Source organism: Physeter macrocephalus, chromosome 2 (genome assembly GCF_002837175.3).
Source record: "Physeter macrocephalus isolate SW-GA chromosome 2, ASM283717v5, whole genome shotgun sequence".
Taxonomy (NCBI): Eukaryota; Metazoa; Chordata; class Mammalia; order Artiodactyla; family Physeteridae; genus Physeter; species Physeter macrocephalus.
Window position 1 is genome coordinate 35,301,311 of NC_041215.1, and position 22,250 is coordinate 35,323,560.

At 34.8% G+C, this 22,250-nt stretch overlaps 1 protein-coding gene across 2 annotated transcripts in view; it reads right to left on the reverse strand.

The window, feature by feature from the left end:
* MAP3K2 (mitogen-activated protein kinase kinase kinase 2) overlaps positions 1-22,250 on the reverse strand; it is a 111,992-nt gene that overhangs the window by 21,386 nt on the left and 68,356 nt on the right. For both annotated transcript variants that reach the window (XM_024114993.3, XM_024114994.3), the window contains exons 2-10: positions 17,895-17,963; positions 13,669-13,787; positions 12,956-12,996; positions 11,341-11,440; positions 6,156-6,269; positions 5,897-5,984; positions 2,445-2,575; positions 1,431-1,510; positions 81-148 (exon numbers count right to left, since the gene is read on the reverse strand). In XM_024114993.3, coding sequence (XP_023970761.1) covers positions 81-148; positions 1,431-1,510; positions 2,445-2,575; positions 5,897-5,984; positions 6,156-6,269; positions 11,341-11,440; positions 12,956-12,996; positions 13,669-13,787; positions 17,895-17,901 — 748 coding nt within the window. In that variant the 5' untranslated portion in view covers positions 17,902-17,963. The remainder of the gene's footprint in view (positions 1-80; positions 149-1,430; positions 1,511-2,444; positions 2,576-5,896; positions 5,985-6,155; positions 6,270-11,340; positions 11,441-12,955; positions 12,997-13,668; positions 13,788-17,894; positions 17,964-22,250) is intronic.

The following is a 22,250-nucleotide window of genomic DNA, read 5'->3' on the forward strand; positions in this document are numbered from 1 at the left end:
AAAAAAGTTCCCTCACCCTCCCAGCCAAAAGATTATTCAATGACACAACATTTAAACATTTAGAATGTGAACAGTCTAACCTGAAAATTCCTGATGATTATCTGGGTAGCTCTGGGCCCTAGGCATTCGTGATTTTGGATAGCTCTCTCTAAAAGTAGAAAAAGTCTTGTTATTTTAAGACAAAATATTTAAGACATTTAAAAAAATCTTTATGCAATACCAATATCTATCTGTATGTGTATATATACACACACATATATAAAATAACATATTTCATATATACATACATATATACACACACACATACATATATATACACATATACACGCGCTCTCTGAAACATTAACTGAGAAAGAGGGAACTTCTTTTCAAACACTTATTTAGTACATGCACTGCAAAAAGCCTGGCTTTTAAAATTAACCCACAGAGTACAGTGGTAAGAATGATACATTTTGGAATTACAGAGGCATGGAAACACCTGTGTTTCAATCCTAGCTCTGCCACTTAAACTAGCTATTGCAACCTTGTCAAATCACCTAAGACTATTTCCGCATTTATAACAAGGAGATAATAACGTCTAACTCATCAATTTTATACTTATCTACCTTAGGACAGTGTCTTTCAAATATTAAGTACTCAATATATAGCTTTCACAACACAATTTCCCTGAATTTCTTAAATGTTTTAAACATCTATCTTGAGATAGACATGGGCACAGACAAAGGTTTCATGTATATGGGTAACAAAAAACTAAATGTAAAGTTCCATACAATATTAGTTATATTTTCCAAATTTGCTTTCATAAACCAATTCCAGAGGAGATTAAATAGGTCATGATCTTAATAAAGATACTGACTTTGCATGCTACAGGTGAACACTGTCCGATTGAGACCGAGAGAGAGGGAGCACTTGTAACCAAAAATTCACAGATGCAACTTGCCCCGGCTTGTATTCCTGAACAGTTGTCTCACAAAAGTACTTAAACTTTAATTGACCAAAATACTGCGACATAATTACCAAGAATATATGCTATTTATAATTTGGTGCCAGAATGAACATAATCCTGAACAGGTGCAACAACTCAAGAATCTCCAAAACAAAACCTATTATGAAAAATTTGACAGCAGTTTCACCAACACAGGTTTAAAAGTAAACGTACATAAATTCTAAGTTTGCCTTTAGTTTCAAACACAATTTAGCAAGCAGGAAACTCAAAATATTATAATCAGATATCATTTTAACTAAAAAAGATACTGAGCCCATGAAGTTAAGAAATTTGTCCAAACTGAAAACATCAATTTGCCGTAAGTATAGATGAGTATCAACTACATTCCTCTGAATGTAGCACAAAAGAGTTGATACTTCGACATGTTATATATATGCATATTTACCCACATATATTAAAAAACAAAAACTACAATCAACATTACCCATCCAGAGGGCTATCAAGTGATGGACAACTTCCTGAGCCAGAATTTTCAGGGCTGCTTAAAGATAATGGGTCCAGCATCTAGAAAAATAAATGGGTCCACCTTGAGTCTGCATGATATAACCAGAAGTTACTGTTTTTTAAAACAGCTTTATTGAGATATAATTCATGTATCAAAAAATTCACCCATTTAAAGCATACAGTGCAGTTCAGTGGTTAATACTGAGAATGTATAACCCTCACCATAATCTCAGAACACTTTCAGTACCCAAAAAAGAAACTCCATATCCAACAGCAGTCATCCCCAGAGTTATTCATTTTTAAATGTTTTAAAAGTAGTTGTCCTTGTAGGTAGGCTACAACTTCAAAATTTCCTAACAGAAAAACAGGAATTTTCTATTTCTTTCTCTCTGGATTATTATCTAAATAATTAAAAGCTAAAACACTTCACATAATTTTGTTTACTGAAAACTGAACAAAGGCACCACCCAAATTGAAACAAATGACACCATGACTGCTACATTATTAGAAAATGTAAACTCCTATAATAAAATAAGCAGCCAATGTAATGTTAAGAAAACAAGAGTAAATCCATGAAAATACTTCAATACCACAAAACTTTAAAAAACATTTTAAAATGTTTTAGAAAGTAGACAAACCTCAGCTTCACAAAGTTAAATATTTATAGTTTTACTGTGTCTTTCAAATGTTAATTTTAAAAAAATCCAAATGTTAATCCCAGGATTATAAACAAATGCATTCATTCACTTATGGATGAGCAACATAAGAAAATCAGCCTTATTCCGCCTTTCTTTATACATGAATGCACACAGACACATGTAAATTAGTGGGGTTTTTCCTATATTTCTACTATTTTGTTCGCTTATAAAGGAAGATATGGGATTGGAGAAGAGGTAAAACAAATACCCCCTCCTCCACATACCTGCCAGACCACACTATTCCCTGACAAAATCCCTTTAAATGAAATTAAAAACCACATCCAAATTTTGCTTACTTGGTCCATGCTCTCTGGAATGAACTCTCCTTCACTGTTGATACTGGTAAATGACCCATTCCGGGCAACCTGGTGTAATTCATCTGGAATGTATCCAGGGGGAGGGGAGCTTCTATCTCTACTAGTGGGACCTCAAAGGAGAAAAATTATGATTTTATAAATTCCAGCAGGGAACCAATTCTTGTTTTTTTTAAATATACACTCAAAATTTCTGGACTATAATACGAATGCTTTTAGCAACTGAAATCTAGTTTTTATTAAAGCTTATCAGAGCACTCATGTCTGTAAAACTTCAAATGTTTTTATTCCTTTCTAAACTCCCACCTACTATAATTATTAACCTTATTGTAATATTCACTTACATTTATTAGGTGGTATGTTCTTCTGACTGCTGACAACTGCATTATGAGTATTGTATCGATAATACAATAAAGATTTTTAGATAAATGCTACTGCTTCTGCACTTCCAAAGGTCACTTGTACCCTGGTATATGTTACCCTTTAATGTAATTTATGGAAGGCATCATGATGTAGTGGAAAGAATATGGGCTTTACAGCCCAACCTCAATTTAAATCTCAGTTCCAGTTATTTACCAGCTCTGCGTCTTTGGGAAAGTCATCCAATCGCCATGAACCTGTTTCCTCATCTGTAAACATGGGACTAAATCTCCCCTTTGCAAGGGTGTCGTGATGGCAAAATTATTCATAATGAACATATGCTGTGCACATCTGTCTACATGATGTTCTTTCCATTGCCGCTCTTTAATCTTTAGAAACCTAAAGTGAGGTTACTTCTTAGTCATTTAGTCAACATTAGAATGTTTCCAATTTGGAATCCTGGATTTATTCTTGGGCACTTAAAATTAGGCTTTTGGTGGCAAGCCATATTCCTGGAATTTAAATTTCTTCATAGTTTAGAAAATTAGAGAATCTAATACAGTTCACCTTATTATGCTATGTTTATTAACACAGTTTCTCAGCTTTCCTCCTTATTTTTTGAAATTAAACTATAAAAAAGATATGATGAAATCATGTGAGCATTTGAGTTCTGGTCAGATTTAAAGCAAAAAAGGCTTTTGCCTCATGTAAAGGGGTCACTGTAAATACATGTCGGCATTTGTTAGTGAAGAGATAGGGAGAAAGAGAACAAAATGATTATCAAGAGATATGCATGAAAAAGATATAAGGGACTCCAAAATTATTAGCAACTATTGAGCCAGTGGTTGATTTGGGCTTTGTAACAACTATGATCACAATGTCCCTAATATTTTTATTTCTTCCATATGCTCCTATTTATAAACGAAGATAAATATACTCATTATTCGAAGCAGATAGGGAAGAAAAAAAGCTTAGAAAATTTCTTCTTCTTCTTTCATAATGACCCATTTTTTTGAACCTTTGTTATTAATAGGTATGCCAATGCACTGTTGGTCAAAACCTCCACACCAGCATATACTCCCATCCCAAAGGAAGTTCTTCCTCTATCTTTTGTAAAAATAATTGAAGGAGATAATGATCAATAAATAAGGAAAAAAGATAATGGTCATATCTATCAAAGCCATTTCAAGTTTAAAGAGGTGCCAAGAAAAGACTAGTAAATTTTATACTTTACAATTTCCAGTTTCTTCTTATGCTGGCACTGAAGTCAAACAAGAATATTTATTAGTAGAATAAGAGTGAGACATTCAGTATAGTTTTAAATCAAAATGAATTTAAAATGTCAATTTAATTAATGTATTTAGCTTGTTCTGTCTAATGCAACTAAGATGAATTAGCAATTTTTTACTTTAAAATGATAGGTACTATAATGATAAGAAAAAGGATAAAGAAAGAAATGTATGATTAATAATAGTCATGCTTTATAGTTTGAAAAGCAAAATGTAGCTTAAAAGTGGTCTCTCAGGGACTTCCCTGGTGGCGCAGTGGTTAAGAATCCATCTGCCAATGCAGGGGACACAGGTTTGAGCCTGGGTCTGGGAAGATCCCACATGCCACAGAGCAACTAAGCCTGTGTGCCACAACTACTGGGCCTGCGCTCTAGAGCCCATGCGCCACAACTACTGAGCCCTTTTGCCACAACTACTGAAGCCCGTGCACCTAGAGCCCGTGCTCTGCAACAAGAGAAGCCACCACGATGAGAAGCCCAGGCACCGCAAGGAAGAGTAGCCCCGCTCACCGCAACTAGAGAAAAGCCCATGCGCAGCAACGAAGACCCAACGCAGCCAAATATAAATAATTAATAAATAAATTTATTTAAAAGAAAAAAAGTGTTCTCTCAATTGACTGCTACAACAATCCCATGATTTAAAGATGAGGACAATGTTATTGGTCTCAGGTTAATTATAGAGCTGGAATTTGAATTCAGGTACCCCTAATGTTCTTTCATCAAAAACTTAAATTATATCAAAATACATCCAAATGAAGACAAGCAATTTTTATTTTACTTGTATATTATCTCTGCTGCTCATACTTCCAACACTTCTGAAACCCAAAGTAAGACAAAAGACAGACACTTAGAAGGAAGTAGTCATAAAAAAGCTTTGGGGTACCAAAACAGAAGATGAGTAACAGATTTTTTGGTTGGTTCACATGCTAATTTAATCTTTTCTTTCATTACTAACAATCCTCTTCTATCACCAGTCTTAGATTCCCTTCCTGCTTCCTCCCTATTCATCTGTTTTATGTCTCCTACTTCCCCCTTTAAATCCATCCCTCACATATGTTTTCATGCTATCTTTAATACCCATATTCACTGCCCTGTTAAAAAGATTTATAACAGTGTTTTTCGAGCAATAAAATGTTTTTATCATATAAAAATGTAGATTATCAATGTTTTATACAAATTGAAGAAGATACACAGAAATGGGGAGTTCAGAGCACCTCTGCCCAGCCTATGCCTCTCTAATACGCCTCCTTCAAAAAAAAAAAAAAAAAAGGCACACAGGATTCGTTTTTCTTTTTACCATAAACTTAAATATAAGTGTATTTTTAATGACTAATAAAGTAATTACAAAACATAATCTCGAAATTCTTAGCAATCTTTATTTTGGTAGCTTTCTTGGCAATAACTAAAACTTAGAGAAAGGTTTATGAACTTAGTCCATCCATTAATTTTAATATGTTAGAATTACTTCTTTTAATTTTTTTCCCTTCAGCTTATTTGTACAATTAAAATGCTTTTGAGATTTTCTTTTAACTTGTTAAACATCAAAATACCCTGGGTATACAAAGAAAGGAAATATTTAAATTGGAGACTGCTAATCGTGTAATACTTGACATTAACTTTTCAAGGGACAGCAGATACCAGAACATAGTTAACTGAACTAAATTACAAAGAGTACAGAGATAGGCTGCTATTTATCAGGATTATGTTTAGGTGCTGCCCTACCTTAAAGGATGGAGATGAAACCAAGAAATTACCCATTTCATGATTTCGACACTAGCTTTCTTACCTACTATAGAAAGTCTTTTTTTCCTCTCTGCTCCAAATACTGTGTTATCCAAATCTTCTAGTGATGGCAATGGCTCTAAATTGGTAGCCTACGAAGAAAAAAAGAAGATTCATGCTATTCTTCCCCTTTAGGGCTTTAATCAGAATCCTTTCCCCTACCAAATATAACCCAGGCATTCTATGTAACTATGTTTCATATATTGACTTTCACAAGCATAAATCCTATAATCCTCACTGAAAAAAAAAATCCCAATTCATACCTGTGTACTTCCGTTTATTACAAGTAATATTTTGAGGCTCTTCATATGAATACTACGATCCAGCAGTTCCACAGCTTTGTCCAAGTCATCTTGGGTGGTTAATGGAATCACCAACTAAACAAAAGGGAACATAGGAATTGTGTAGCCATCTCAACAGGTCAAGTCCTCCCAGGAGCATCTCCATTACTATGGAATTATAAATCTCAAAATACCTTGCTCTTTGATTTGTCAGTATAATGAAATTCTGAATGAATACATGTATCTAGATTGTTTTGCTCTTCCCATCCTACCATCGCTAAAACCATAAAATGAATATGGATTAATAAATTTTTTTGCTTTACTGAACATTAAATTCTTCTAGAAAACACATTTAAAGATCAATTTGCTAGGATATTTCCATAAAATTATTAAACTTAAGTAATAATATCTTCACCTCAAAACAGCATTAAGGAACATACACAAAAACTATGTAAAATAAAAGTACTATCTTTTATCTACATTGATGAAAGTTTTACTTTTTTTTATAGCAACCACAGATTCTCGTCCTCACCCGGTATGCTTACCAACATACAAAACACAATGAGCATCAGTGAGGGATGCCATGGAGGGGTGCCACCAGTAATGTACCTGCAATCTACAGCCTACCTGGCGCTCTTATCTCTGACTTGACCACTACAGTCTAAAACAAGTAAGCTAAATGGGTGAGCCATCCTACAGTAACCCCTGAATGTTGAAATCTGCTTTCATTAGTTCTCTCATGGATCAGATGTTATACGGGACAAAAGCACCTGAACAGCCTGTGAGGAAAAAGCATGATTCATAATAGTTAACAAAATACTTCTTTGTTAAAAAATGTAAACTTAGTAGCTTAAGATGACTTTGTCAATAATCTTCAAAGTACATTCCGTTTCATTGAAAGGACAGAATAAAAACAAGTGAACATATTCCACACTTGTGAGCTGGCACTAACTAACACAGTATATAAGCCAATCAAACGTAAAGGCCTAGTTAGTTATAAGGGTCCTCTACAGTACAAATACCTTGCGGGTAAGGACTCCCCCTAAGCCAGTAATGAACACAGAGCACATCAAAAACCAAATACTTGGTAAATATTGTTTAATAAATATCATAGGGTAAAAGCTTCATCTGCACCCAAACCCACTAGCTGACATGGTGTGCATTCATTCTCCGTAGATTTATGAAAACTATTCCTTGTTTTAAGAAAGGCTGCCAGACACAAATACAAAGCAGAACTAATGTGAATTACATCATACAATCTGCTTACATTTACTTACTCTGTACTTGAAATTATATTCCCAATTTCTGTTCATATAGCTAGTTTTATACTGTCACAATTTAGCTATCAGGCCTTTTTTTCTCTGTGAGAATTTTTTTCTAATAAAAAAAAGAATATTAACTGGTATCATAGAACAAGTCTGATCTACTTAATTAAATTCCTTTCATTTTCCTATAATCATGAACCATATTGGTACACCTTGTTCCCATCTTTAATAGTTTTTAAATTATATTTTAAGCACTAGAAAACATTTTAAAGCAATGAAGAGGATTGTTTTGCGAACTTTTCATTTAGGGGGAAACCTGAATGTTTACTTTAACTACACATTATTTATAATTGGATTGTTTTCTTCTCCAAGATACTGCTGCTTTGGAAGGAAAAGACACTAATTTAAATCACAGTAACAAAGTATGAACATAAATGATTCTGCTCTTCCTTAGCTTACAAAAGTGATATCTGGACATTCTGGAGTACCTGGAGTGGCAGCCTGGACTACTGTCTATATCGCTGATGTAATCCCTCATATGTGCTGAGATCACTTATTACAAATTTTAAAACAAGGACTAAGAGTCATGAACAAGTCCCACCCTACCTAAATTATACTAAATAAGTCACCCAATATTTCCCTGCTTGGTGAATTCATTTTGGCCTCGTTCATAAAATCTATTTGCCTCTGGCTTATTACTGATAAATCCAGTTGTATGTTAATAAAAATCATTTCTGGAAAGGAAACTAAAAATTAAGTCCAAAACCCCATTAAATAGAACCTAAATTTGAAATAAGTTAATTATCTTCCTAACTTGACATAGTGAAACATGAAAACTGTCCATAAAAAGGCTTGTCCTCCTCTACCCATCTAAAATGGGAAAGGTCTTAGAAAACCCACTTACTTTTGCCTGCACACCCCCATTTATATCCTGTGACAATACACACACACCCGACACTTTATTAGGTAAAGAGTAGCCTAACTCACAGATCCAACCAATCCCAGCTTAAATTTGCTTGTTTCAATTCTGGCAAACCAGAAGTTTATAGTCTTTTAGAACAGAGGATTTTCTATTACACGAGAAAAAAATATTTATAGAACTGGAAAAACAAGCACTCTAAATGAGTTTTTAGCTCATCTACATACAAGTCCACGAAACTAATACCCCTTGTTAAGTCTTTCCCTAGTGCCCCCAATGTCCAAGGACATGCCCTGGGCTTGTCATGATGTGAATCAGAACATGGTTAACTCACAGAATCACAGATTCTCACAGAAGCTCAGAGTTGCAAGACAATTTTAAACAATGTAATGTTACCCCAATGCCTCCTCCACCACATTTCTGCCAAGAGGCCACCCAGCGTAATGGCAAAACCACTCTCAGAAATCCTTTAGAAAGCATGAAAAAAAGAAACTGAAATGGAGACATTTTCCAATTTTTAGACAATGGGAGAGGGTTCCTAAAACTACAGATCAATTAGCTTGATGTCAATCCTCAAGAAACCCTTAGAAAAAATTATATGCAGGCACCCCTTATTTTAGTGTGCTTCACTTTACTGCACTTCACAGATACCGTGTTTTTTACAAATTGAAGGTCTGTGGCACCCCTGCCGCAAGCCTACTGGCACCATTTCTCCAACAGCATTTACTCCCCTTATGTCTCTGTGTCACATTTTGGTAATTCTTCCAAATATTTCAAACTTTTTCATTATTATTATAATTGTTATGGTGATCTATGATCAGTGATCTTTGATGTTACTATTACAAAAAGATTACAGTTTGCTGAAGGCTAAGATGATGGTTAGAATTTTTTAGCAATAAAAGTATTTTTAAGTAAGAATTTTTTTTAGACATAATGCTATTGCACATTTAAGAGACTATATTATAATGTAAGCACAACTTTTATATGCACTGGGAAACCAAACAATTCATGTGACTAGTTGTATTGCAATAGTCACTTTATTGTAGTGGTCTGGAACTGAACCTGCAGTATCTCCAAGGTATGCCCATAAACAAATTGGGTGAACTCAAAAAAGAAACAGCAATTTTAGGAGCTCAGACATGTACAATATGAACAAATCATGTCAAACTAACTTGATTTTTCTTGACAGAACTACTAAGCTCACAGATCAAGACAATATTGTAGTCAATGTATCTTGGCATTTAAAAGTTTTCCATGATACAATTTTAGACCAAACAAAACCAAAACAAAGATATAACTGGGTTCCTTAGAATCATACCATGAGATAAAGATTCGAGTATGTTTATAAAAGATACTAGGAAACACTGATAGGGGAATGGGGAAGACAGGGAAGAGAAGGAGCCCCATAAAGGGTATACTATCCAGCTAGTTACCACCGTGCATAAGTGGGGCCCATCCATCCCCACCTCCCACCACATCCTTGAGCCTCATATCGCCAATCCCAATTCCCCACCGCCATATGTACTTCAGCTTACACCCTACAGCCATACCTCTGAAAAGCCCTCAGAGTCTCAGGGGCTGGCAGATGGAAATCAGGCCAGCACAAACAGAAATAAGTATCAAGATAGGGCCAGGCAACAAGAGGTGTTCATGGCTAACTGAAAACCCAAGAAAGTATTTGAAAAATAACATTTTAAGGTATTACCACAGTATAATACTCATCACTTTGTTCAGAAATATTATTTGGATATGGATTTTTACTTTATCAAAATATTTTCCACTTTCAGCTATAAGTGGTTTCTTTAGACAAGCTACATTAGCATGTTCTTTTGCTTTAAAATAATAATTCATTTGAAAATCTAATATTTCAAATATTTTTATTAGCACAATGCTTTAACATTTGCAAAGTACTTTCACATTTTCTCAAATTAATTTTTACTGAACTTTCCACTGTCACTCCATTCCCACTGACACTTTTTCTATTCCTGACACACAAGTCTTTTCCATCTTAGGATCTCTGTATGCTCTGCTCTCAAGCTTCTCTCTCTGTCAGGAATGTTGTTCCCCTCAAACTGTTTGCAGGGTTGGCTTTTCATACTTCAAATCTCAACAATTAAATATTACCACCTCATTCAGCTCTTCCTTAGTACTACCTAAATAGGACACCTACTGCCCTTGCCTTTATCCTTTATCATAACACTTTATGCATTTCCTTCAAAGAACTTCACATATTTAAACAATTCAATTATTAACTGTCTGCTTCTACCACAAGTCTATAAACTCCATGAGGGGCTGTAATTCATAAATCATAGCCATCATGCCTGGCAAATTCAACAGTATTTTTTGACAGGGAAAAAAACCAAATTAACCAATTAACTGAATTGTCCCTAAAATTTTTTAAATCTCAAGATCTTGATCTGAGATCATAGGACTTGAAAGAAATCTCAGAGATTTGCAATCCAAATTTTACAGAAGGTTCAAAAGGGACTCCCCAGAACACAGAGCTCCTGAATGTCATAGTGAGCCCTTAAGATTACACGTACTGACTCCCAAACATAAACATGATGATCTAATCACGTCCTTACAAACATGAAAGTAATCCTTTAAGCTTTAACTAAACTGTCCAACTACCAAAGCTCTGTTGACTCTGTAGACAAGTATATAGTATGAAAAGAAAGAGTTCATCAATAAAGAACAAAGAGTAAAAATAAACCACAAATATGCAGCAAACCTCTAACTAATACATATATTTCTCCTTTAATAGATTCTCAATTATTTGCACAGTAGCACCTTTCAATATCTTCCACAATGAAAAAACTCATTTTAATAAGTTAAAATTTACTTCTGTTATCTTATTCCTCTCTAAAATACCATATCCTTATCAAGCCCCAAATAAAAGCACAACCATCCTAAAACAATCTCTTAAATAAACACACAGTTTTCCAAACTAAGAACTATTGAAAGTTAAACTGTACATGTTTACCTCATTATTGGTATAATGTAGGTCCATAGACTGTCCAAAGGCAATTTTAGCTTTAGACCTCAGATCTTCCAGTTTAACTGGTCTGGGAAACTGAAGGATTCTATATAGACAGAATTTTTATATATTTTATTTTCTTAAGCATAGTTAAACAACTTACTTGCAACAGTTATCGCTTGGATAGAGAAATATAAAATTAAGTTAAAATGTAAACATTCACTTAAACACTACAATGGCACATTTTTGATCACGTGCACCAATATTTCAACACAAAGTTCAAGAACTCTGAAGTTTGTTCTATCTTAATAAAAATTATAAAAAGGAAATTCTCTAAATGTTCTGCACTTTATTATTTGTGCTGCAAGTGTTATATGAACATAAAAGAGCAATGTAAAATGTTCATTGAGGAAAGTGAGTAAACTTAACTATGTGACATCCATACGATGAAATGCATTGAAACTGTTAGAAAGAATAAAGCTGTTCTCCAGGGATCCAAATTTTGATTCCTGTACCTTTATCAACTCAACATTTCTGAGCACATATATATATCGTGTAAGCATATCTCCCCCAGATAAATATCTTTAAAGAGCTAAAATTTTTAAATTCTAGAATTTTCTTCATATTTCACAAAGGATTGACTTGTACTGCCCCTGGGGACCATGCACCTAAACTTGGAGACTACTCTACTAGACTGTAGGTTTTGTAATAGGAGGGATCATGTCTATTTCACTTACTTTATTCCCTTCATAGGCTAGCATATAGTAAGTACTCAATAAATAGTGCTCAATGAATTTTTTTTTAAAATTGAGAAAATATCCATAAAGAATTGTAAATAGGAAAAAAGTAGATTGGACAACACACGTATGGTATATCTGGTATGTCCCCCGCTCTTTTTTTTAAACATCTCCGTGTAACACATTTTTACATCTTCAGGTTGTATGATTTATGAGCCCTTTAAAATTCTTAAAATGGACAGATCTTTCATTAAATTAATTTAATGAGACACTAATAATAGAAATAAAATCCCATCTTCTCTAACTCCTATTAGGTCTTGTTTAGCAATTCTGTTGTCAACCACCACTACTACGACTTCCACCATTCCACTGAGATACAGATACCCAGTTGAAGGCTAGGCTTCCACCTCCTCTAAGTAATTTGTAGTCACCATTCCAACTCACTTTCCTCAATGTTATTAATTAAATACAGGTCATATGATTAAAGTCTCTTGAGAATAATCAAAATTGTGAATTTAAGTCCATGCACCTAAATTCTCTATAGTACCTGAAGGGATGATACAATTATAATAAGAAGAAATATATTTAATTTCCACTGAGTAAAAATTTCAAAAAATGGTAATATTTAAAACTGCATTATGCAATGACCTTATTTATTTCCTAGTACTGCAAAGTAAAAACATTAATCATTTCTGATGTTTAGCCTGAATTTTGACAGGTTCTATCTTAAGTCCAAGTACACATTACAGTTACCAAGGACTATTCCATTCTCAATTTGTAAGCCATGAACCTTCATTAAAATCTAAAAACAACCTCTAATGGTCTTAACTAGGACATGCATTTGATTATATAAATAAACCGACATATAATGTTTCCTTCCTTACCTTTTTTCTCCTCTGTGTTCAAATTTGACTCGGACATCATTCTGTAATGAAATAATAAATCATTTCAGAGATCAGATAAAATTTCCAGAATTTCTAAATCATTTTTTTCTTAGTCACTCATTTAAAATAGAGCAGAGGGGGAAGGAGGTTTCATTTTCAGTGTCAACTCCTATCAATTGATAATGTCTCCCAAAGAGCTGAGCTGAGAATTAGGTTGCTGAATCTGGGCTCAACAGGGAAGAGCACCAAGATCTATTAGTGATGGCATCATGGGTCTGCGACATTTGCTAATTCTGTTAGAGGGCAATATAGAATACTATATTTCCACTTTTTATGTTAGACATCCCAAACAAATTTTATATTACACTCCAATAAAAATTAATTTAAAAAAGAATCAAAATGATCTTCATCTGTAAATATACAGAATAATAGACTATTTTAAATAAAAACCATTTGCTTGTGTTACGTGCCTTAAGAATTGGATGAAATATCAACTCTAGAGAGAAGTTACCACATTAAATGAAACTACCATTTAAAAAAACAAAACAAAACAGACACCCTATGGAAAAATGTATGACAAACAACAAAATACTTGATTCGAAAGTGTAAAAGTTAATCACTTTAAACAAACCCTCTATAGGATTGGGATATTCAAAGAAAGTAATTCATAGAATAACAATATATATTTATTAAAATATTATTGAGACAAATACCTGCTTTTTTGGTGATAAGCATTTTCCTTTTCTGGTTTCCTGTAAGGATAATGCTGGTCGACTGGCCTTATGAAGAACAGCCAAATCTTGCATGATTGAGTTCAAAGCTTGCTGATCATCTACATATTTTTAAAATAACAGATACACAGAATTGTAATTTCAATATGTATTTATCATAGACACCAACACAAAACTTATAGTAAAATTAATGCAAAATAATTTAATGCAAAAAATGCATCTAGAACATTTTCAATGCCTACATTCCTGCTATTTTTGTGAAATAAAAATTTAGTTATTTAAAAACTGAAGACAAGTAACATTAAAACTGCACTAGACTCAAGCACTTGCATCATACTTGCATAGGTGTTCACACAAGACATTCATAAGGCAAGTAAAGTCATTCTGATGCTTCTAATGATGTAACATCCTAGCATATGGGTCAAAACAGCCCTGTTATGACAAATTCTTTTCTTTGACTCCTAAACAAAACATCAACAAGACATCTAAAATCAGAAACAAAGAAACGCTTTATCGGTGGATGAAGACCTACTGATACTTGGAAGTGTTTTTTTTTTAACTTCTTCACCATAACGTTCAACAAGACTACATTTAACAGACAAACTATTTAATGGTCTCAGCCACTAACAACTTAAAAGGTATCAATGCTAGAAAAAAGTAATGAATCCATAAAACTGAATGAAAGGATCATGAACCATGCACTTTTAATCTCTTCCAAACACATCAAAGATTTCTTTCTAAGACTATAAGCATGAGCCTCCTAGTAATGTCAATTATATGATCTCTGGAAAACTTCAGAGACAATTTAATTGATTTTCACTAGTAAATCAACTCTACTAATGATAATCAACAATTGGTAAATAAAGGAACTGAGGGACTTTACAGCTTACATTTTAAAATGTAACCATTTTGGTGAAGAATAATTTATGTTCCAGAGCAGTAGTAATTAAAACATGCTTTATCCTGTAAAGGGAGATGATTAAAAAGAATGTGGCAAGTCAATGGCTTCATCAGTCTTTCAAACACACAAATAGCTGACTTCTCTAACGTGTTAATTTTTTATAACACTCAATATATTCTGTTCTACAGTGAAAAAACTTGCATATTAAAATTAAAATAATGGCTCCAGAGGTTTTGTTAATAAATTCCAGGTCTGGAGAAAATTTTAATCCTTCACAAAGTATTCTTTGTAAAATAGAATTTCTACATAATATTAGCTTAGCCAAACAGTAACTGAGCCAAATGGGTATAATGTAATCACAACATGTGTACTGTATATGGGTCCAAGCCAGATTATGTCATTTATTGATAAAAATAAATCCTCCCTTAGGAAAAGAATAAGCTGAAAATGATATGAACTGGAATAAAATTATCTGATGTAACCTTCTTAAGAAAAGTAAGACCCTTAATCCTATACCGGGGAAAGGAAAACTCTTAAACATATCTATGTTTTAATTATTTTCTTCATTAAACACTTGAATTTAGGCATTTTCACAATATTTAATGTTTAACATTACACATTTAATATTATAACACCAAAATAAATAAATGCCTGGGAAGGCTTTGGCTTCAATCTCTTACCACATTTACATATACTAACTTCCTTGTTTAAAAAAATGAATACCGTTTTCTATAGTACATGTAAAAAAGTAAAGAGAGCCATTTGAATAAAAGTAACTTCTTAGGGAGATGACATACAACTGAAGGGTTATTTAATTGAATTCCTTCTTTTTCTGGAATGAAGGAGAATCAGATGGTAAAAAAGTACCCAGTAGGTAACTTACTTTTGATAAGACGTAAGCTAACAAATCCCCAAAGGATCAAGCAAAGTGGTGAACATATACTACAAGCACTGTTCTAACTATTCCTAGACTGTTTTACTCTATTAAGAATCTCTATGGTGGTTACAGGTACCAGGAAAATTAGACAGGTTATAAATGTCATAGGATCATGAGTTAATCCAAATGGCAGAGAGGATGCTTGAAGGATCCCAGAGACTGACCAACAGTCACACAGGAGAAGCAGTGTATTTCCGACACACGTTAAAAGGACAGTGAGTTGAGCAGAAAACCGGAAAATACTTGGGAAATAACTTCAAATAAAAAATTTATCAGAAATGTTTAATTTGATATCTTATATTCTTATTTTACTTTAAAAGTACAAGAGAAAATCTTCAATCAAAAATTCAAATATCTGTGACACACTTTGAAATATTCATAGTTTCTTGTGACTAGCTTTGTACATGTTTTTAAGCAATGACTGTTCTTTGCATACAGTAAGTATCATTTGAGAAGTATGGTGTAAATCAATTTAATATAAAGTTCAGACTGCAAGTGAGAGCAACAAAAATGAAAAGTTGGTATGAATTCAGTAAAAGGATATCCAATTTGGAATTGGAGGTGAAGGTGACAAAAGTGGAGAATTTGGACCACATGATGGCACTGCACTCATGGTTAAAAAAGAAGAAAGTAGGGCTCCCCTGCTGGCACAGTGGTTAAGAATCCGCCTGCCAATGCAGGGGATGCGGGTTCAAGCCCTGGTCCGGAAAGATCCCACATGCCACAGAGCAACTAAGCCCACGTGCCACAACTACTGAGCCTGCGCTCTAGAGCCGGCGAGTCACAACTACTGAGCCCGTGCGCCTAGAGCCCGTGCTCCACAACGAGAGAAGCTACCGCAATGAGAAGCCTGCACACCACAACAAAGAGTAGCCCCCACTCGCCGCAACTAGAGAAAGCCTGCGTGCAGCAATGAAGACCCAACGCAGCCAAAAATAAAAAAAATTTAAAGAAATAAATAAAAGAGACAGTAGAAGAGAAATTTAGAAAGTAGAAAGGTGGAGGTTTTACACACTTGCCACGAGTAGACACACTGAAAGCGTGCTACCCCTTCCACTAAAGAACACGGACAAATTAAAGCTCCTTGGCCTAAATGCCATGTATATACATATACAAGTGACTAATATATTTTTTTAAATTTATTTATTTATTTTTGGCTGCGTTGGGTCTTCGTTGCTGCACACAGCCTTTCTCTAGTTGCAGCGAGCGGGGGCTACTCTTCGTTGTGGTGCACAGATTTTTCATTGTGGTGGCTTCTCTTGTTACGAAGCATGGGCTCTAGGCACATGGGCTTCAGTAGCTGTGGCACGCGGGCTTCAGTAGTTGTGGCTTGTGGGCTCTAGAGGGCAGGCTCAGTAGTTGTGGCGCACAGGCTTAGTTGCTCTACAGCATGTGGAATCTTCCCGGCCCAGGGCTTGAACCTGTGTCCCCTGCATTGGCAGGTGGATTCTTAACCACTGAGCCACCAGGGAAGCCCCAGCAGACAGATTCTTAACCACTGCACCAACCAGGGAAATCCAAGTGACTAATATTGATACATTTGTTAAGCAAGTGGTAGGAAAAGTGTGACAAAGACAAACATTGGCAAATACATGTCAGCATTAAGATATCATTATAAGATACTGGTCTACGTTTAAAACCTTAGCTTCCAACTACCCAGGCCATTTTTCCCCATTTAAGATAGGACAGGCCAGTTGCTCCATTTCTTTCTAGTGTTTCACTGTCCAATCCCTGCCTCACACTGGAACGCTCAAGCCCAAGGAGAAAAGAGAAGAAAAGAAAGAAAAGAGAGTAAAGAAGAAAACAAAATGATATATAAACTGAACACCCACAATCCATTCTCATACTTTAGCCTCTCTTTCCATTAACATTATGACACCATAGGAAATTCACAAGAGTTGTAAAACATATCCCCTTCGAGCACCAATGATTTACTGCTCTATTCTTTTATAAAGTTTTATGATTTATTATTTTTATGCAGCTATTTTCTTTAGCCTATCTATATTATTACACTGTTGAGTAATTAAAGCAATTCATTCTTCAGCATTTATTCAATCTTTAAAAGTCAGGTTTCTTTACCAAGTATTCTCTCTGGCCATCAGGTTCTAAGAAAATCACAATCCATCTTAACAGTTTATTTTGAATGTCCATACTATGTCCTGCATAAACTGGTTATCCCAAAACTGTAAAAGTCAACACAAAAAGTGCTTTAATTGAAAATCTATTAAATAAATAAATGTAAAATATTACATAAATCTACTTAATCATAAAATTTCTTCATAAAAAGCTTATCATACACACAGAGAAAAAGTTTTCCCTCCCATTTTATCCTTTAATTATAGATGAGAAATGCTTTTAGTTGGAACTCACCCATCATGGCAACCAGCTTGACTATCTGCAAATTAGGGAAATGGTTCTCTCATCAGCATTCTCTATTGCCTAAGAACATAAAAAGATGAACACGTTAATAAGACGAAGAAAGAGAAGAGGTAACCACAAAAAGAAAAAAGTCAGTATAAATAACACTAATGTGAATGTACAATATTAATACTTTACACATTTTGCTGGGGAGAATTGCTTTCTTTTTTCCAGATATTCAATTATTGAGAAGGAACTGAAAATAATTATTATTTTAAATTAAATTTACCTCAGTATTTTTCAGGTTCCTATCTATCTAAGCTAAAGCAAAACAAAATGAAACGATTTTTGAGAGTCAAAAAACTTGAGAGATAACGTAATAAACTCAAGTTCCGGGACTTCCCTGTTGATCCAGTGGATAAGAATCCGCCTTCCAATGCAGGGAACGCGGGTTTGGTCCCTGGTAGGGGAACTAGGATCCCACATGCAGCGGGGCAACTAAGCTGGCATGCCACAACTACTGAGCCCACGTGCTCTGGAGCCCGTGCATCACAACTAGAGAGAAGCTCGCACACCGCAACTAAGACCCAACGCAGCCAAAAATAAATATATAAATATCAAAAAAAAAAAAAAAAAAGGAAATAAAACTGAAGTTCCCACAGGGCAATGGCAGATATAAAGACTGAATGGCAAATGTCATATTTAGAGACATCAAAAAAATAGTAAAGGCCTACAAATCTCCATAAAAGAAAATATTATCACAATCAACAAAAATGAATTAAAAGTTTGCAGCAATTCAGGCAGCATTTAAGAGTCACAGTAAAAAGAGAGAACCTTGTGGCATTCTGACCTTCCCTATTCCTATCTTCCTGCCCCTTACTCCCAGCTCCAAAGTAGCAATCTAAACCAACAGCCCACAGTCACCATGAAAATGAGCAGCCTGGCAGCAACTGGAAAGGGAAGAATGGAACTGGAATGCCTTCAAAGTCTGATTCCAAAAAACTGTCATTATTTGACCTATCTAATGGTTGGCTGATAGACCCCATTTGAAAGGCTGCCTTTATTTAACCTGACTCAAAGCTTTTCCATTGCAAAGAACTTGGAGTGTTTGCTGAAATCAATCAGGGACAACATATCTCAACTGTCTGAGGAAGGGGAAAATCGTTGGGCAAACAACATGTTAAGAAATAAATTTTTTAGAAAAACTGAGGAATGAGATGTCAACAGGGAACTCTGAAAAGCTCCAACAGACTCCTGGGACTCTAGAAGGTACACAAATGCCCAAGGCTGTTGCTTACTCAAGAAAGGCCAAAGAAGGCCCTCGGCTTTCACCTCTGGCTAACTCTGAGGCTCTGTGTAGCAGTAAGTAAAGGATAAGGTGGAGTTGTAAATGCCTGGGAGAATGTTAAAGGCCAGCCCCAACACACACAGAAAACCACTCAAAAAAGACTTCGAGACTTATCTGTTCCAAGTATCTAAGGAAATCTCTGTCTAATCATTAGCTGACAGCTAAACTAAGAGCAATCTTCAGTGACCATATATGACAAAGAATACCGACTTTAAAAAGTGAGATCTGAAATATCACTGAACAAACAAATAAGAACAATAAACAAAAAACACTGGGGAGGGGACTTCCCTGGTGGTCCAGTGGTTAAGACTCCATGTTCCCAATGCAGGGGCATAGGTTTAATCCCTGGTCAGGGAACTAAGATCTGGCATGCTGCGTGGCACAGCCAAAAAACAAACAAACAAACAAAAAACCACCAGGGAGGGAGAAGAATCTGATTTCCAGAGGTGGCACATTATAATATTTTAGATGTCCAGTTTTCAAGAAAAAAAATGAGACATACAAAGATATTAGTCCATACACAGAGAAAAAGCAATCAACAGAAACTGACCCTGAGGAAGTCTAAATGTCAGACTAACTAGACACACACCAAAATTCCAGATTCCCAGATGAAAAGCAAGTGTTAAGCATAAACTATATTGTTTGTATAAGCAGCTTAGGCAAATTAAGCCATTCTTAACAGTTAGGTAGGTGGGAACTCTCCTGAAATGCAAGTTCTCAGATGCCAGCCAACGATAAGCAGTTCATTCCAAGGATAAGCAGCGAAGCTATGTTAACTCTTTTCTATACAAACAGCAGAAGGAAATTAATAGACAAGTTTAAAGAAACTGCATAAAACAATAATTATAAGCGTGTTGTTGGGTGTACAATATATAGATATAATTTGTACAACAATATACACAAATTTCCCTTTGTATAGTACAAAGAAAGAGGCGGCATGGAGTTTAAAAGAAAGTTTTGTATGCCACTCTAATTAAGTGGCATTAACTCAAACTACATTGTTTTCAGTTGAGATGTTAATTTTAATCCCCAGGTCAACGAATGAAGAATACATTGTTTTAAATGGCAAAAGAAATGAGAGAATTAAAATAGCACACAACAAAATATCTATTTAACACAAAGAAGGCAGTAATGGAGGAATGAGGAACAACAAAAAAGATACAAAACACATAGAACACAAACATAAAATGGCAGATGTAATCTTACCTTATGTGTAATTATATTAAATATAATAGGAATGAACAAACCAGTTAAAAGGCAGAGATTAGCAGACTAGGTTAAAAAACATGATCTAACTATATGCTGTCTACATCAGACACATTATAGATCCAGGCACAAAACAGGTTGAAAGTAAAAGACTGTAAAAAGATATACCATGCAAACAGTAGCCAAAGGAGACCTAGCTATACTAATAGCAGACAAAACAGAATATATTATACACAAGCACTGAATATGAAACTGTGATTAAAAATCTTCCAACAAACAAAAGCCCAGGACCAGATGCCTTCACAGGCGAATTCTATCAAACATTTAGAGAAGAGCTAACACCTATCTTTCTCAAACTCTTCCAAAATTTGGCAGAGGGAGGAACACTCCCAACCTCATTCTACAGGGCCACCATCACCCTGACACCAAAACCAGACAAAGATGTCACAAAGAAAGAAAACTACAGGCCAATATCACTGATGAACACAGATGCAAAAATCCTCAACAGAATACTAGCAAACAGAATCCAACAGCACATTAAAAGGATCATACACCCTGATAAAGTAGGGTTTATCCCAGGAATGCAAAGATTCTTCAATATACCCAAATCAATCAATGTGATACACCATATTAACAAACTGAAGGAGAAAAACCATATGATCATCAAAATAGATGCAGAAAAAGCTTCAGACAAAATTCAACACTCATTTATGTTAAAAACCCTTCAGAAAGTAGGCACAGAAAGAACTTACCTCAACATAATAAAGGCCATATACGACAAACCCACAGCCAATATCGTTCTCAATGGTGAAAAACTGAAACCATTTCCACTAAGATCAGGAACAAGACAAGGTTGCCCACTCTCACCACTATCATTCAACATAGTCTTGGAAGTTTTAGCCACAGCAATCAGAGAAGAAAAAGAAATAAAAGGAATCCAAATTGGAAAAGAAGTAAAACTGTCACTGTTTGCAGATGACATGATACTATACATAGAGAATCCTAAAGATGCTACCAGAAAACTACTAGAGCTAATCAATGAATTTGGTAAAGTAGCAGGATACAAAATTAATGCACAGAAATCTCTTGCATTTCTATACACTAATGATGAAAAATCTCAAAGAGAAATTAAGGAAACACTCCCACTTACCATTGCAACAAAAAGAATAAAATACCTAGGAATAAACCTACCTATGGAGACAAAAGACCTGTAAGCAGAAAACTATAAGTCAATGATGAAAGAAATTAAAGATGATACAAACAGGTGGAGACATATACCATGTTCTTGGATTGGAAGAATCAACATTGTGAAAATGACTATACCTCTCAAAACAATCTATACATTCAGTGCAATCCCTATCAAACTACCACTGGCATTTTTCACAGAACTAAAACAAAAAATTATAAAATTTGTAGGGAACACAAAAGACCCTGAATAGCAAAAGCAACCTTGAGAAAGAAAAATGGAGCTGGAGGAATCAGGCTCCCTGACTTCATACTACACTACAAAGCTACAGTAATCAAGACAATACGGTACTGGCACAAAAACAGAAACATAGATCAATGGAACAGGATAGAAAGCCCAGAGATAAACTCACGCACATATGGTCACCTTATCTTTGATAAGGGAGGCAAGAGTATACAATGGAGAAAAGACAGACTCTTCAATAACTGGTGCTGGAAAAATTGGACAGCTACATGTAAAAGAATGAAATTAGAACACTCCCTAACACCATACACAAAAATAAACTCAAAATGGATTAAAGACCTAAATATAAGGCCAGACACCATAAAACTCTTAGAGGAAAACATAG